At 38.0% G+C, this 15,483-nt stretch overlaps 1 protein-coding gene across 8 annotated transcripts in view; it reads right to left on the reverse strand.

The window, feature by feature from the left end:
• The window catches only part of MAP4K3 (mitogen-activated protein kinase kinase kinase kinase 3), a 325,471-nt gene that overhangs the window by 31,057 nt on the left and 278,931 nt on the right, over positions 1-15,483 (reverse strand). For 6 of the 8 annotated variants that reach the window (XR_011920412.1, XM_072409172.1, XM_072409170.1 and 3 more), the window contains 3 exons: positions 10,806-10,909; positions 8,165-8,336; positions 7,971-8,039 (listed from right to left, as the gene is read on the reverse strand). Coding sequence is in view for 5 of the 8 variants with exons in the window: in XM_072409172.1 (XP_072265273.1) it covers positions 7,971-8,039; positions 8,165-8,336; positions 10,806-10,909 (345 nt within the window). In the remaining 3 variants the exon portion in view is untranslated. Of the gene's footprint in view, positions 1-7,970; positions 8,040-8,160; positions 8,337-10,805; positions 10,910-15,483 lie in introns of all 8 variants that reach the window. The other 2 variants (XR_011920413.1, XR_011920414.1) reach the window with 1 other exon arrangement.

Consider the following 15,483-nt stretch of genomic DNA (forward strand, 5'->3'; position numbering starts at 1 on the left):
TGACTCCCAGTCAACTGCTCCACTACCTCAGAGGACTAGAGAGTTTCACAGACGCGCTCCCCTACTGTTGGAGATGTAAACACCACCAACCTTTAATCTCCAGGACCACCTCTGGTAGTAGGATAGAATGCAGAAGGTCACATGGCTCCATCCATCACATGACCTGCCCTTAAAAGGAAGTTAAGGGCAACAGGAAGTTTCCTGAACAAGGAGTTCCTTTGGTTTTGCTTTCAGGTTCCTGTTTGTTTTTCTTGTTCCTGACTCTTCATGTATTGACCTCAGCTTGACCCTGACTACTCCTGATCGCTGCCTGCCCTGACCACTTTCTGCTCTCGTTTTCGTACCACGTCTTGTTTCTGCCGTCAGCAGTTGCCGGCAGTGCAACACCCTCATCTAGAGGCTCTGGTGAAGACCGGGCAGCTGCTTAGACTCTGCGTCCTGTGCATGTCTCTACCAACTGAGCTGGTGACACAGAGGGTCCACTATCCTGCGTTGCAGCTACCGTGACACCTCTACCCTTATAATTTTTAAGGCAGACTCAATTAAATATTTAGGAGTTTACTTAACCCCCACATACCACACGTTGTACAAAAGTAATTATGTCCTCTTACTCTGGGAAGTCTCTTCCCTTTTCAGGAAGTGGAAAATACAACCAATTTCTTTTTTCAGTTGTATTGCTCTTGTTAAAATGTCTATTTTACCGAAATTTTTATACCTATTTTCCACTTTGTCAGTGACCGTTCCTCTGAAGAAGCTTAGGAGACTGCAGGCGACAGTGTTGGATTTTATATAGGGATACAAAAAACAGACTCTCTAAAACAGTAATGTGCTCCCTTTGTAGTGCAGGAGGCCTAGGAGTACCAGACTTTGTTAAATACTACTTTGCATAAATTCCAGACAGCTCAACGCACCACATGGCTCGTCCATGGCATGAGGGCTTGCTTTTTCATTTTGGTCAAATAGTACACCCTTGCATGACATAGCTTTTATTGTCAGGAGATCCTCCAGAAATTTAAGGTAACAGGCATCTCCTTTTATAGTTATCTACAAATTCGGCACATTGCACAGACTTTAACAAAGGATCTTTTACTTCCACTAATCACCTTCTTTGAGAAATGGTGTATCAGTGGGCCCTCACAGAATGGTCTAATTTCAGGAATTTACAAGGTCCTTTACCCAGATTCAAATTTTCCAGTAGTGACACATGCCTATGTGCAAAAGTGGGAACAGATTCTGGGTAGAGCTCTTCCGGAGGATGTTTGAAAATCCTTGGGCAACAAGCTCAGAAAAGTTTTCTGTGCACTTTATATGAGGAAATTATTTATAAAATAATAATGCACTGGTACTTTACACCGGAGGTGCTTTATAGGATCTTTTCAAATACAAGTAACCTCTGCTGGAGGTGGGTTTTGAGGTTGTCACTCTACATCATATTTTTTGTTTTGCCCACACATAACCGCATAATGAAGAATGGTTAATGACCTATTAGGGGAGCTGTTTAAAAAACCTATTCCCCCGAATCTATTGACCTATTTATTGGGGCTTCCTATCAGTGATCTTCCTAAACCCCATAAACGTTTAATGGCTCATATTTTAACGGCTGCTAGATGCCTTATTCCTGGTACTGTAAATCTGACTCCACCCCCCCCGGACAGCACTCCTTGACCATATATGGGATATTCAGTTCAAGGTACAGCTAACTGCCAGGCTGCATGACCACCATGACAAATTTGAAATGTTTGGGCTTCATAAGATACATTTATCTCAACTCACTCTGGAAGGTTTGATCGGGGATGGCCCCCAGGCACACCTAATTCTGTGTAATGGTAATAATTTACGAAGTCACCACCTAATTGGTTTGTAGGCCTGACCCACTCCTTCCCCCACCCTTTTTTCTTCTGTTTTTTTTTCCCATCCTTTCTACTTGATTCCGTTTTTATCTTTACAGGTTCAATCAATAGTCCACACAACAGGCCCACAAATCCAGATTAACTATCTTTAGTGGTCATATACTTTTCATGAAGAAGACCTACTTGCACTGGATTGGGTCATGTTCATAGTATCCTGACATCTTGATAAAGTTTTGCTTTTTTAATAATGTGTTGAAACAATTTTTTTGTATGCACCGGCTTTGTAAACACGAACTGTTATAATCAACCAAATTTTATGCATTTGTGCATGTACTACTGTTTGTTTTATAACCTTGTTGTGTGCTTTCTTTGAATGTTTCGCCTTTTCTTTCTGTTTGCAGTACTCTCTGTGTTGTTTAATGTTTTTGGTTACTGTACCTGTAATTTATATCTCTGTAAAAAAGGAACACCGCAAATGACAAATAAGAGACTGAGAAGGTCACAATTATGCCAAGTCAGAAGAAATAGCAAACCAATTTAAAATGTATTATGAGAACCTATATAATCTTTCCCCAGCTACTTATGCTAGACAAACACCAGCAGACTCAGACAACAAAACATTTCTCTCTAAATATGAACCACCCAAATTTTCTGAAGAAGAAGCTAACAGAATGGAATCTCCTATATTAGAAACAGAACTTATGAGAGCGTTAAAACAGCTAAAACCGGGCAAAAGCGTTGGCCCTGATGGATTAACAACCCCGTATCATAAAACTTTAATTTCTACCTTAGCGGTGCCATTTCTGGCATTGTTCATTTCCCTCCCTGATAACCATGCTCTACCCCGGGATTTTCTAGAGGCTCATATTTCAGTGATTTCAAAAGAAGACAATGAAATGTGTAGTAATTACCAGCCCATTTCGCTGTTAAATGTGGAAATCAAAATATATGCCAAAATCTTAGCTAATTGCCTTCTCTCTGTGATTCCATACATTGTAGATCTGGATCCAGTGGGCTTTGTCCAAGGGAGACAGGCAAGGAATAACACAATTAAAATGCTCAACTTAGCACATTGGGCACAATTGAACTATAAAGATTGTTTTTTCCTAATAACGGATGCAGAAAAGGCATTCGACAGGCTGGCCTGGGATTACATGGCAGAAGTCCTAACATACATTGGTATCCCTAAGCAAATGTGCTCCCAAATTTTGACACTGTACTTCAATCCCACAGCCAGAGTAAGGGTCAACGGCATCATGTTGGACTCCTTCTACATCAAAAACGGTACAAGACAGGATTGCCCATTCTCACTGGTAATTTTTGTTTTAGCCCTTGAGGTATTACTTTGCCAAATCCGTGCATAACCCTCTATATCCGGATTAAAGATAAAGAAAAATCATATAAACTCACTACTTTTGCAGATGACATTCACTTTATCCTTTCTCATCCACAAACATCCCTTCCAGCCCTCTTAATCAATTCTAGATCATTTTCATATCAAACCTTTTTTTAAATTTATTATGGGAAATCATCAGCCCTAAATATTTCACTTCCAGTGAAGACAGATCTGTGAAAAACGATTTCCCTTTCAATGGAAAAGTAATTTATTAGATATCTAGGAATTCAATTGTCGCCCGAATTAGACTCACTATATAATTTAAATTTTGCCGCCCTAATACTACGAATCACAGCAGATCTCCGTAAGTGGGACAAATCTATCTTTTCTTGGTTTGGAAGGGCTGCAAATTTAAAAATGAATGTGACCCCACGTGTTTTATATTTATTGCAGGCAATTCCCATCTATTTGCCAGAGGCTTTTTTCAAAAGCTTGTTGTCTTCCTTTCGTCCTTTCTTTGGGGCCGGAAGAAACCCAGAGTCGCATTCCATCTTTAAGCAGCACCCAAACAACATGGGGCATAGGTCTCCTAGATATCCAAAAATACTACTGGGCCTGCCATTTATCATGAATATAAGACTGGAAAGCGCATAAGGATACCAAAGACTGGGTCAAAATTGAACAGTTCTTTACAGTAAGTGAACTACAGTACTTACCTTGGGTAGATCTTTGACAAGTAAACCCTACTTTAAAAGAAAATCTTTTTATTGGCAGTTCCATTATCTATTTTGGGCTAGTGAGTCACTATCACAAAATTTCTACAATACCAGGACCATTGTCCCGTAAATGGAAAAATCCTGATTTTGTTCCAGGCCAATCTCCAGAGTACCTTAAACAGTGACAAGCAAATAGGCACATAACAGCACTACACTTTTTTGACAGAAACAATTTCTGAGACCGATAGTCCTGCAATGACAGCGATGAAACAGAATACTCATCATTGCAATGGTGGGCAAATTTCCTAGTGAGATATTTTCTTAATAGCTCCAAAACGAGACCAATGGTTTGCAGACGCACCACCACTTTATAAAAATTGTGCTTATCACCAGCACCAGTTAGACACGTCATATCTATAATTTATAAAAAAACTAGCCAATCCTCCAGGGTTTAGTCAATCCTATATATAGAACAAATGGTAGAAAGATTTAAATACTCAACTTACAGACCAAGACTGGGAAAACATCGACCTGCTGACTGTCAAGGGGTCTCAAAAAGTAAATATGCAGAAAAACAAACTTTAAGAGACATACAAGATCGTAAAGAGTTCCTACAACAATTAATAAACTCAATCCCAACTGCGATAAAACCTGTTGGGGATGTGGTGCAAAAGTTGGTTCATTTTTACATATATGGTGGGACTGTCCTAAAATTCAAAAGTTCTGGAAGGAAGTGCAGGACCTTATCCTGATCATCACAAGTGACACAACAGCTTACCCCTGCACAGATCCTTCTGCATCATAATGTCTCCCAACCTAACAAATATAAAAAAAACGCTGCTCCCCCATATTCTAAATACGGCCAAGCTGATGATTCAATTGAGATGGAAATCATCACATACTCCTTCCATTAAAGATTGGCTGACAAAGATGGATAAGATACCGGAGATGGAAGAACTTATTCATTCCTCAAAAGATGGTATGACACAACTCTATTCCACATGGGCATGTTGGATACATTTCCGTAAAACACATACATACCAACATACTGTCTGATATTTTATCCGGTTGAATCCTAGAAATTCCTGGTCAGGACATCACTCAATAAAAGGCTTTCTATTTCTGCGCTCTTCCTTCCCAGATCATAGTTGCATAGTAGGTTAGGTTGAAAAAAGGCTTAAATCCATCAAGTTCAACCACTAGGGAAATAAACATATCCTAGATATAAAACCCTATAAGACATATAGTTGGTCCAGAGGAAGGCAAAAAAAAACCCTGGTACAATTTGCTTCAACTGGGGAAAAAAATTCCTTCCTGATTCCATGAGGCAATCGGATGTTCCCTGGATCAACAGTTACTGTTATTTTTACTTTAAAGCCTTAATACCCAGTTTTATTCTGTGCTTCTAGAAAAACATCCAGCTTTTTCTTAAAGCAATCTATAGTAGTTGCTGAAACTACTTCCTGAGGGAGCCGATTCCACATTTTCACAGACCTTACAGTGAAGAATCCCTTCCTTATCTGGAGCTTAAACTTCTTTTCCTCCAGACGCAAAGAGTGCCCTCTTGTTCTTTGTAATGATCTCAAAGTGAATAATTGGGAAGAGGGTTCTCTATATGGACTGTTTATATATTTATACAGGGTGATCATATCTCCCCCTAAACGTCTCTTCTCAAGGGAGAATAGATTCAGTTCAGCTAATCTCTCCTCATACCTGAGCTCCTCCATTCCTTTTATTAATTTAGTTGCCCTTCTCTGCACACTCTCCAATTCAACAATGTCCTTTTTGTGACCTGGTGCCCAAAATTGGACTGCATATTCCAGATGTGGCCTGACCAATGCTTTGCACAGGGGCAGGATTATGTCTCCATCTCTGCAGTCTTTTTCTCTTTTAATACAAGAAAGTACTTTACTAGCTTTAGATATTGCAGCTTGGCATTGCAGTCTGTTATTAAGTCTATGATCCACCAGAACCAGATCCCTTTCCATTTCTGACTCCCCAAAAGTATTCCCCTTAGACAGTATGAAGCATGCATATTGTTAGCTCCCAAGTCCATAATTTTACATTTATCTACATTAAAAGTCATTTGCCACTTGGCTGCCCAATCAAACAGTACATCCAGGTCTGCTTGTAGAATATAGACATCCTGTATGGACTTAATTCCATTACATAGTTTGGTGTCATCTGCAAACACAGAAATGGTACTTTTAAACCCAATATATCATTTATAAAGATGTTAAACATTAAAGGTCCCAACACAGAACCCTGGGCTACACCACTAATAACCTTAGACCATTCAGAGTATGAATCATTAATTACAACTCTGTGGATGCGATCTTTAAGCCAATTCTCTATATATTTACAGATTAACTTTTCTAAACCTATCAACCCTAACTTGCATATTAACCATCTGTGGGGTACAGTGTCAAATGCTTTAGCTCTTTCTCTTCCTTACCCCCTCCCAAATACCTTGGATATGACCATTACCATACCCAGGACATAAAGAGGTGCAACTATCTTGCATACATCATTCTTTTTTTCCACACAAAGTTTAATTTCACTCAGGTACCATTAAGATGTTTTGTTAATTTATTTTTGTTCTCTAATGTTTTTCTTTTCATGTTACCTGGTAGCTATACAAACAATATTTATAACTTTAATAGTTTGCTTATATACCCGTATCTTTGGTATACGAGTTAAGAGGAGAATATTATCTGATGTATAATATTAAAATTGTGTACCTCTTTCCACATGCTACTTTGTAATTGTACTTTCAATGTTGTTTTTATTCTTTGTGCCTATTAATAAAGCTCACTTTCTTTTTGGGGAAAACAAAATAAATAAAATAAACATGCGTATTGAAATTTAGTAAATACTTTGTAGAAAAGCCTTGGTTGGTAATGATAGCTTCAAGACACTTCCTGTATGAAAAAACTAGTCACAATGCATTGCTCAGGTGTGATTCTGGTCCATTCATCTATACAAACTGTATTCAAATCTTGAAGGTTCTAGGGGCTTCTTCTATAAACGCTGATCTTTTCTTTCTATAGATTTTCATTAGGATTTAAGTCAGGTTGACTTGGCCATTCTAGCAGCTTTATTTTATTTTTTCTGAAATCAATTGAGAGTTTCCTTGGCTGTGTGTTCGTGATAATAATCTTGCGGAAATGTCTACGCGTTTCATCTTCAGCATACTAGTAGATGGCAGCAGGTTCTAATCAGGATTGTCCTGGTACATTTTTCTATTCATTCTTCCTTCGATTATATAAAGTCTGCCAGTACTATATGCTAAAAAACAGTCCCACACCATGATGTTCCGACTACAAACTTCACTTGTGGTATGATGTTCTTTGGGTGCTTTTTCTCATCCAAAAAGGGTGTGTGCAATGACTCATGGCCCCATCTGACCAGACCATATTCTCCCAGTATTTCACTGTCTTGTCTTGACAACCTCTGCCAAAAATCGTGTGATGAGCACCTGGTTGTGGCCAGTTTAGGGTGAAATGATGTTCTTTCCACTTGAGAATTGAGGCCCCAACAGTTTACCAGAACATTCTGACGCTTAGAAATAGTTATATAACCGATTACATTACCGTAGTATGTTTTGCAATATTAAGGTTGCAAATGTCTTTAAAGAACTCTTTGCTTTTACCCAACATGAGATGCTTCCTCTGCAATACCTTGGTTAGGAGATACCTTTGTATAGGCTATTAACTAGCACTAAACCAGCTGATATTCATTTACACTTATAGGTGGCAGCACTGCCTTCTAAATACTGGAGCAGGTTTCTGGGCTCCAGTATTCATCTCCTTTCTTGTTCATCTCTTCTTTTCATGTGTTTATATACTGTACTTATTTGTACTTATTCCCTGTCTCATTTCACTTTATTACACATAACCTAATTTATGGACATATTTGTTTTGAATTCTTTGTGTGGATTACTTGGGTTTGTTACCGACATCTGGTGAAAATTACTTGGATTTATTACAACCAACCATTGTACAAAAGAAAATGCATACAGAATCACCAACTTTAGCCTTTTGTTGTAAATAAGGAGGAGATACTTACGATCTAAGCACACAAGAATTGTATCCCTTTCTAACTGTGTCACATGAACAACATCTGTCTGAGCAGTATCTAAAAAGACAAGGAATAAAATGTTACTTGCTACTGTGGTATAAAGGCTGAAATTTAATGTGCACTAATATTAATATCAGAAAAAAGCAGAATGTATGTAATAATAAAAAATAATATGTACCAACCCATTTCTGTAAACCAAGATGATGTGGAATTGGGATTCAAGGTCTCAAATTTCACAACCTGGTTAAAGTCTGTTCCCTTGCTTACACTCACACAAACCAAGGGATATTCCTGTTCAGGTACCACCAACATTTCCAAAACCATAAGTGGACATGGCAATGGGAAGTCTATATTCTATACATAAGACATAAAATACTGATTATCCAACAATAAACAAATTATGTAAATTATGTGTTATACGGACAATGAGAGTTAAATTATATGTACAGGTAGTCCCCGGGTTACATACGAGATAGGGATTGTAGGTTTGTTCTTACGTCAGAACAGGTACATTGTTTCATTAAATGCAATTAGGACAGGTGTTTGTTTCAACATATTATTAGGCAGCGTGGTGTCAGTTACTGTATAAAATCCTCACTGTGAGTTAACCACAAACAAAGCAAAAAAAAAAAAAAAACTTTATGGAGCCCAGACATTCATTAACTTCCGGAGCACTTCTGGTGCTTTAATATGCAAAAAGAAACAACTGCAGAGTTTGTCTTAGTCAATAGAGTTACAAGAGGCTGCAGAAGGAGCTCAGTCTCAGCTGTGTTTAGTGAAAAAATTTGTCTGCAAGTCATGCAAACCGACCCCATCCGCCCTCCAAACCTCCGTCCTTCGCAGGAGCGAAGCCCTGTTTGTATCTAGGAGTCATCCGTACGTCGAATGTTCCTAACCCAGGGACTACATGTTTTAACTTGCCAATTTCTAGAAATGCAAAAACAAGTGACAACATTGCATGAACATAACATGAACAAAAACATGGTTAAATAATTAAATAGAGCAACTAAATGAATTTAGGGTCTCATCAGTTTGGAATGAATAAACCATTGACTAACCACTGTATTTTTATATATTTGTTACCACCTTACTAAAATGTCATTCAAAGCTACAGCAATATAAGAATATTCACATTCAGTTTTCAAACATTTTGTTTCTACCAGCATAAAAAAAAAAAGTTTAGGCTGTCAGAGTGGATACCCAGACACATATGAAAAGGCTGCTAAATCAGTCTAATGTTTTGTCACAAGTTTTTTAAAGTTTTAAATAATCACCAATATGGTGAAGAAAAGACACCCCCAGTCAATTAATAGCCTGTAGAAATATGTTTAGTACCCTAAAAATTGGTCTTGATAAATACCTCAGAAGCTGAGAATACAGTATATATTTCAGTTATGAATTGAGAATTGTGCTAAACAAACAAATTTAAGTTCTGCTAAACATTAATATGCTAATGATAACAGCAACAGCAGCTATGCTGGTTAAAGGTGCTAGTGGCATTATTTACATGCATCCAGCAAGAGGGACACTAGATGCCTCCTTGCTGGTTTGACTGAACGCAATAACAGACTCTCTGCTCAGGTGGGTGGTGCTGCTGTCATTACTTATATGTGTCTGGCCAATCTAGCAACCGGGCAGCCAGGAACAGTTGTTCTGGGTTTGCCCTTTGCTGGATCGGCTGGACACAATTGCGTGAACTCTGGTAACCTGGACATTTCTAAACCCTGCAAAGGAAATCAGTTAAAAAAATAACACTATTGTGAGGTATTATTATTTCTAGGAAATATTTACCTCTTTTTGGGGACAGGTAAGGGGTACTCTACTGATTCACCAGGGTGAAGAGGAGGATCTCTGGAGGTCCCCTTAATAAAGGAGGCTTCTAGATTTCAATAGGCTTGCCACCGTTGGGGGCAGACAGGGGTTCTAGTTATGACAAAAGGGAAGAAGGCTACTGGCTTTTTGCCTCCTTCCTTCTTTGGCAAGCAGTTTCCAGATTCAAAACACCAGTCTGAACATCAGGTGTTGTTTAGGTCAGAATAAGGTGTTCTGATTTTCATACTTGTTTTGGATCAGTGAGTCAAAATGTATTTAGATACATAGGGGCCAACTATTATGTTAAAGTTTGTGATGGAAGCCAACATTCTTTAGGAACATATTTTCTTTACTAATTATTAATTAATGAACACATAGGGCCTGATTTATTAAAGCTCTCCAAGAGGAGGATACATTTTCATTAGTAAACCTTGATCATCCAGCAAACCTGCAATCTATGGTCCAGGATTGAAAGCTAATGATTTGCTAATAAATAGTGAGTTTTCAAAAATCCATTCCATGTTTGCTGTATCACCCAGGCTCACTGATAAAAAGGCCTTGGGGGCAGGGCATCTCAAGAGCAAGGTTAGTGAGGTCTCAAATTTTGAAAGGCCCAAGTTTTTTTTTCTTTTTGCCAAATGCTCTGTGGCCCCTGCTGGAAGCACTATTGCCTACCAGGGGTGTTTCACATTTAGTTAAGACAACCCTGTCTATAGGTAACCTTGCAGGTACTGTAAATGCACATTCCCTTTAATTTCAGTTACAAGTACAGTATCAGTAAATCACTACAACCTTATTCTCTGACTGCACAAAGAGAACTAGATGGTTAGTGTAAATAATGGCACACATCTTTTATTACACAAAGACAAATTCATTATCACTTTGACATCTGCATTCTATGCCTCTTATTTATTTTAAGCAAACACAATATGGGAGCCAATGTGTTTCACAATGGTGCAATTTTTGGAGCATTTTATGTAAGCTATTACCTACTATAAAGAGAAGCCTTACCTTGATCAACATGAATTTCTGCATTTGTTCAACCCATTCTAAGAGAACAATACTTGACTGTAGGGCTCCACATAGATATTTATGACTTGTATATGGATTTCGCACTAAACAAAAGAGAGCCACAGTATAAGATAAAAGTCAACAGCTTAGCACTGAGGAAAAAAAGTTCCATTCTAACTAGGTTACACATAACTGCAAGCACAGAGGTGCTACCAAATTGCTACAAAGTTTTTTTTTCCATTGTGTCCATTTGCACGAGATATGTTACATTGTTAACTATTCACTAACATATTTATGCATACCTAAATAAAAAGTTGGCCAATGTAACCAATATAAAGATCAGCTTTGAGGGGAGTTTCTTCTAAGTCGCGCCCATCCACTCTACAAAAGTCAGTTTTAGAATGCTCACTTTTCATTTACAATGTAGAAAGGATAAACCAGGTTTACCATTACAGTGGTATTTAAGGATGAAAGAGAAGAGATTAGGTTTTCAGTCTCCTAGATATTTCTTACAGTTCTAAATACTTCAGTCTTGGGTTCCCTGACAAACTGGTTGTCTTCAAAATTGACCGTGACTCTGATCACACACAGACTTGCAAATGTTTATCTCAGATTTTCTGGCTTATTCAACAAGACAATCACCGTCATGACAGTTTTAAGCTGTCATTTACATCACGTGTCTAATTCTGATCCTTGTCTATTTAGGGCTTATTCACACCACTGCTGTGTATTAACATGCACTGCGTTAATGCATTTTGAAAGTAATGAATTGAAAGTTGGTTAATGCACCAAAACACACCCCAAAAGCCACACATCACATTGATGACACAAGGTGCAATTCAGAATAAATGACAATGCATTTCAAGATTGTAAAAATGCACATTACCACGTTACAAAAGTATGACTGGGCACTCTGGGCCTGATAATCTTAGCATGCTATTTCAAGAGCAATGTCTTTCCTTCACAGGAGCTGAGTGCAGACCCTCCCAATTTGTGAGCAAAACTCATCTGTCTTCAATTAGATTCCACCACTTGGTGATTACCTGTTCAGTATAGACAAGAACATGTTTCCTGCCAGAATTATTCACCCAGTGTCATTTATTGCATTAGCTCTGTGATGGATCTACTGGCTGTCATATCACATACAGACATAAAACAATAGTCATTCAAAGCTAAAGAGCCTATTTCAAATAGCATAGGTCACAAATAGAACACATACATGGCAATACCTATAGCAACATGTTAAAGTACATCAAATACAATGATTGGTAAATAAAATGGACCTTGCCAAATTATTCACTGACCCAGTTTTATGAATACTAAATTGCTTTATCTGGGCCTAATACTATATGCCTAACAGTGCAGAGTGAGTGTTGGGGGAAACAAGGGAACTTTATTGTCCTGACAGACTAACTTATCATAGTAACGTTTCTTAATACAGCAACTATGGAATGGCAACATCTTCTGTTCTCTCACTCATTAAGCCACCACAAAATCAGGGCTAATTTGTCACAACTGACAACTTTTATACTTCTCCTGAACTTTACGAGTTTCGTCTGCAACACAAAACAGATGCATATGAAACCGTTAGGGCTAACCGGCACAACATGCCATCAATGTTTGCAAAAAGGAAACTGAAGACGGGAGAAATGGTTGCCTGGCAGAAAGGCAAAATGATGGCCCTGCGAAGTCGTGATAAGAAAGATATGTGCCTAATGAGTACAGTCCATAATGCCTCCACTGATATGGTACTAACAAAAGGTGGGAAAGAAATATTGAAGCCACAAGTAGTGATAGACAACATTAACACCATGGGAGGTGTCGACAGAGCTGATGAAGCAATGACATTCTACCCAGCAATGAGGAAACAGCAAAAGAAGTACAAGAGGATCTTCAGGCATCTTGTTGAGCAATTCTTGTGAAATGCCTACATTATCTTCAAAAAAAAGAGTGTCAGGCCTGTGAGTCATTCTGACTTAATTTGGAAAGTTTCCGAATGTATTGTCATGAACCACTAAACACCGTCAATGGCTGTGAATAGACCTGGACGTTGTGCTGTTGCAGTTGGCAACCCAGAACGCCTTACTGGTCTCAAAGGATGTTCTTGGTTTGTTGCTCGAAGAAAGATGACAGTGGAAGGAAGATCAGAAAGGAAACCAGATTCTACTGTCCTGATTGTGACATCGGACTTTGTGCAGTCCCATGTTTCAAAATTTACTAGACCAATATGCAGTGTCAATTTATCAATATTATTGCATCCTTGTTTGGACAAATTTCAGTGTTTTTGATTTGATTAAATTATTAAATTAAATGTATTGTTGTTATGTTATTTTTTATAATTATTATTTATAATTATTTATTATAATATAATTTATGTTTTGTGTTTCAAACTTTATCATAGCCAGGAGTTTTTCCTAAGATTTACAGGCCTACAATAATAAACAACAAATTTCCATGCAAAACAATGTACCGCTTTTGACATAAAAATACTGACATAATTATCATACTGACATAATTATCAGGGAGATTAACACACCAGGACAAAATCTATGTACCTTAAAATGTCTGAGTGCCTGTTCTGTTTCATGACTCTCCTGGGGAGGGGCATTCTGGAACACCCAAGACTTTATTTTTGCTCCAGGGAACCTTCTAGTGGCCCGATCTGCATAAAGGTTGCAAATAATTTGTTTCTTCCTACTCCATATGTGCGCGTTCCAAAAATAGTTGATCTAAACCCTGGGGTTGCTTTACCAGCTTCCTGTTACCACCTGCCCCTGGAATACACTCACACTAAACTTCACTGTGGAGATGCCTCCTTCTAAAAGGTATTCTTTAGTGGTTGTTGACAGGATCACCAAGATGGGCCACTTTCTGCAAATCTGGGGTATTACCCTCAGAACATTGGGGAGACAGAAAACCAGTTTAGAGAGAGGGTGAACAAAAATAAGAACAGACCCTGTATCTAAATACCTGAATCCCTAGAAGTATAACATGTGTAGTAAATACTCAGTGTATGATAGGTTTGTAGGCAGTGTATAAGTCAAACAAGTAATTTTAATAACGTGGTTGCTTCAACATCAGGAAGACTAAAAGGACTCTTAGGATAAGTATCTATAAGTACATTTACTTATTAACAAATGGTAAAATTACCATTCCCATCAGGAGGGTCATGCGTAACTTTAACACAGACATGATTGAGTTTTCCACTCTTGATAGAATCTATCCTAATTCCAGAGGTGGTGATATTGATTCCAAATTAATACAATGTGAAACCAAATGGATTGTATCCCAACACAAATTTTTCAAGTTTGAATGATGTTATCAGCTTTAAACCGTTTCTCTAATTGATTAAAAAAAAAACTTATGATAATCACTTAACATTTAGGAATGAAGTGTGTGTGCTCTGTTAATATAGAAAACTTTTGGAAATTTGTTGCAAACCAACGTTTTCAGCCTTACAACTCCACACCATGACCTAATATTAATGTGGCCTAATCACTTATATGGCCCTGGATGCTTTCCATAGTCATGAGGATAACTGCCTCTTACATCCAAACTCAGACTATCTGTGGTTAACTTCTAGCTTATGTTACGTGTGGTATATATTAGTTTCTTTTGAATTTCAAGCAAATGTCTCTTGGTAATTTTGATTTTAAATTATTCTCATATCTTCTGATGTGAGGGTCATTCTTAGTATTTTGTGTGCACTTTAATACCGTGCTATCATAATTCCCAAGGTGCCACTACCTTTACTGCTGTTGGAGTTCTGATATTGCTGTATTGATGTGGTCATATTTGCTGGTTCGTGGTTGGTCTTTTTTTAATCATTCTTGGTATGCAGTAATTACTGTATCCTAGGAAACCTGCTCGAGACCTGCTATTTTGGGGGTTTACTGACCCACTTGTCTAGCTCACAATTTAGCCCTTATAAAGTTTCTGAGATTCTTATTTGCCTATTTTTTACTGCTTCTCTTACTTGCTGCTTAATAAAAGCCACACATGAAGGATGCAATTCTAATAAATAATAAGTAATCACCATTGTTTAATTCACCAATCACTTATTTTATTGCTTTGGCTGACACTTTTGATACTTAGACTTCACATTACCACCCATCCAATCCTCATTTACACAGAAGAACTGTTTAGCATTGGAAGGGATCTGATTTTGTTCTGAAACACATCCACTTATACCTGCAAACTTACTTACCCTCATCACCACCTTCTAAATGCACTTTCCTCCCTGTCATTTTGCTGCATTCTCCAAATAAAATGCTTCATTGCAATGACAGTAGTGTTTATAAATGATGTTACACAGGACAGAAACAGTCGAATGAATTCTGAAGTGTTCAGAGACATACTGTCTGCTCAAATATAGCTAAATGCAGTCAAATTGATTGAGAGGCCTTTCATAATACAGATGGACAATGACCAAAAAACATACAGCCATTAAGGCAAAGAAGTGGAATATTCTTGAATGGCCAAGTCAGTCACCTGATCTGAACCCAATTGACCATGCATTTCACTTGTTGAAGACTAAACTTCAGACAGAAAGGCCCACAAACAAATAGCAACTGAAAGCCGCTGAAGTAAAAGCCTGGCAGGGTATTAAAAAGGAGGAAACCCAGCAGGCTACAGGCTGTCATAGCCAGCAAAGGGTTTTCAACCAAGTATTAGAAAT

The sequence above is a fragment of the Pyxicephalus adspersus genome, chromosome 4 (genome assembly GCF_032062135.1).
Source record: "Pyxicephalus adspersus chromosome 4, UCB_Pads_2.0, whole genome shotgun sequence".
Lineage (NCBI taxonomy): Eukaryota > Metazoa > Chordata > Amphibia > Anura > Pyxicephalidae > Pyxicephalus > Pyxicephalus adspersus.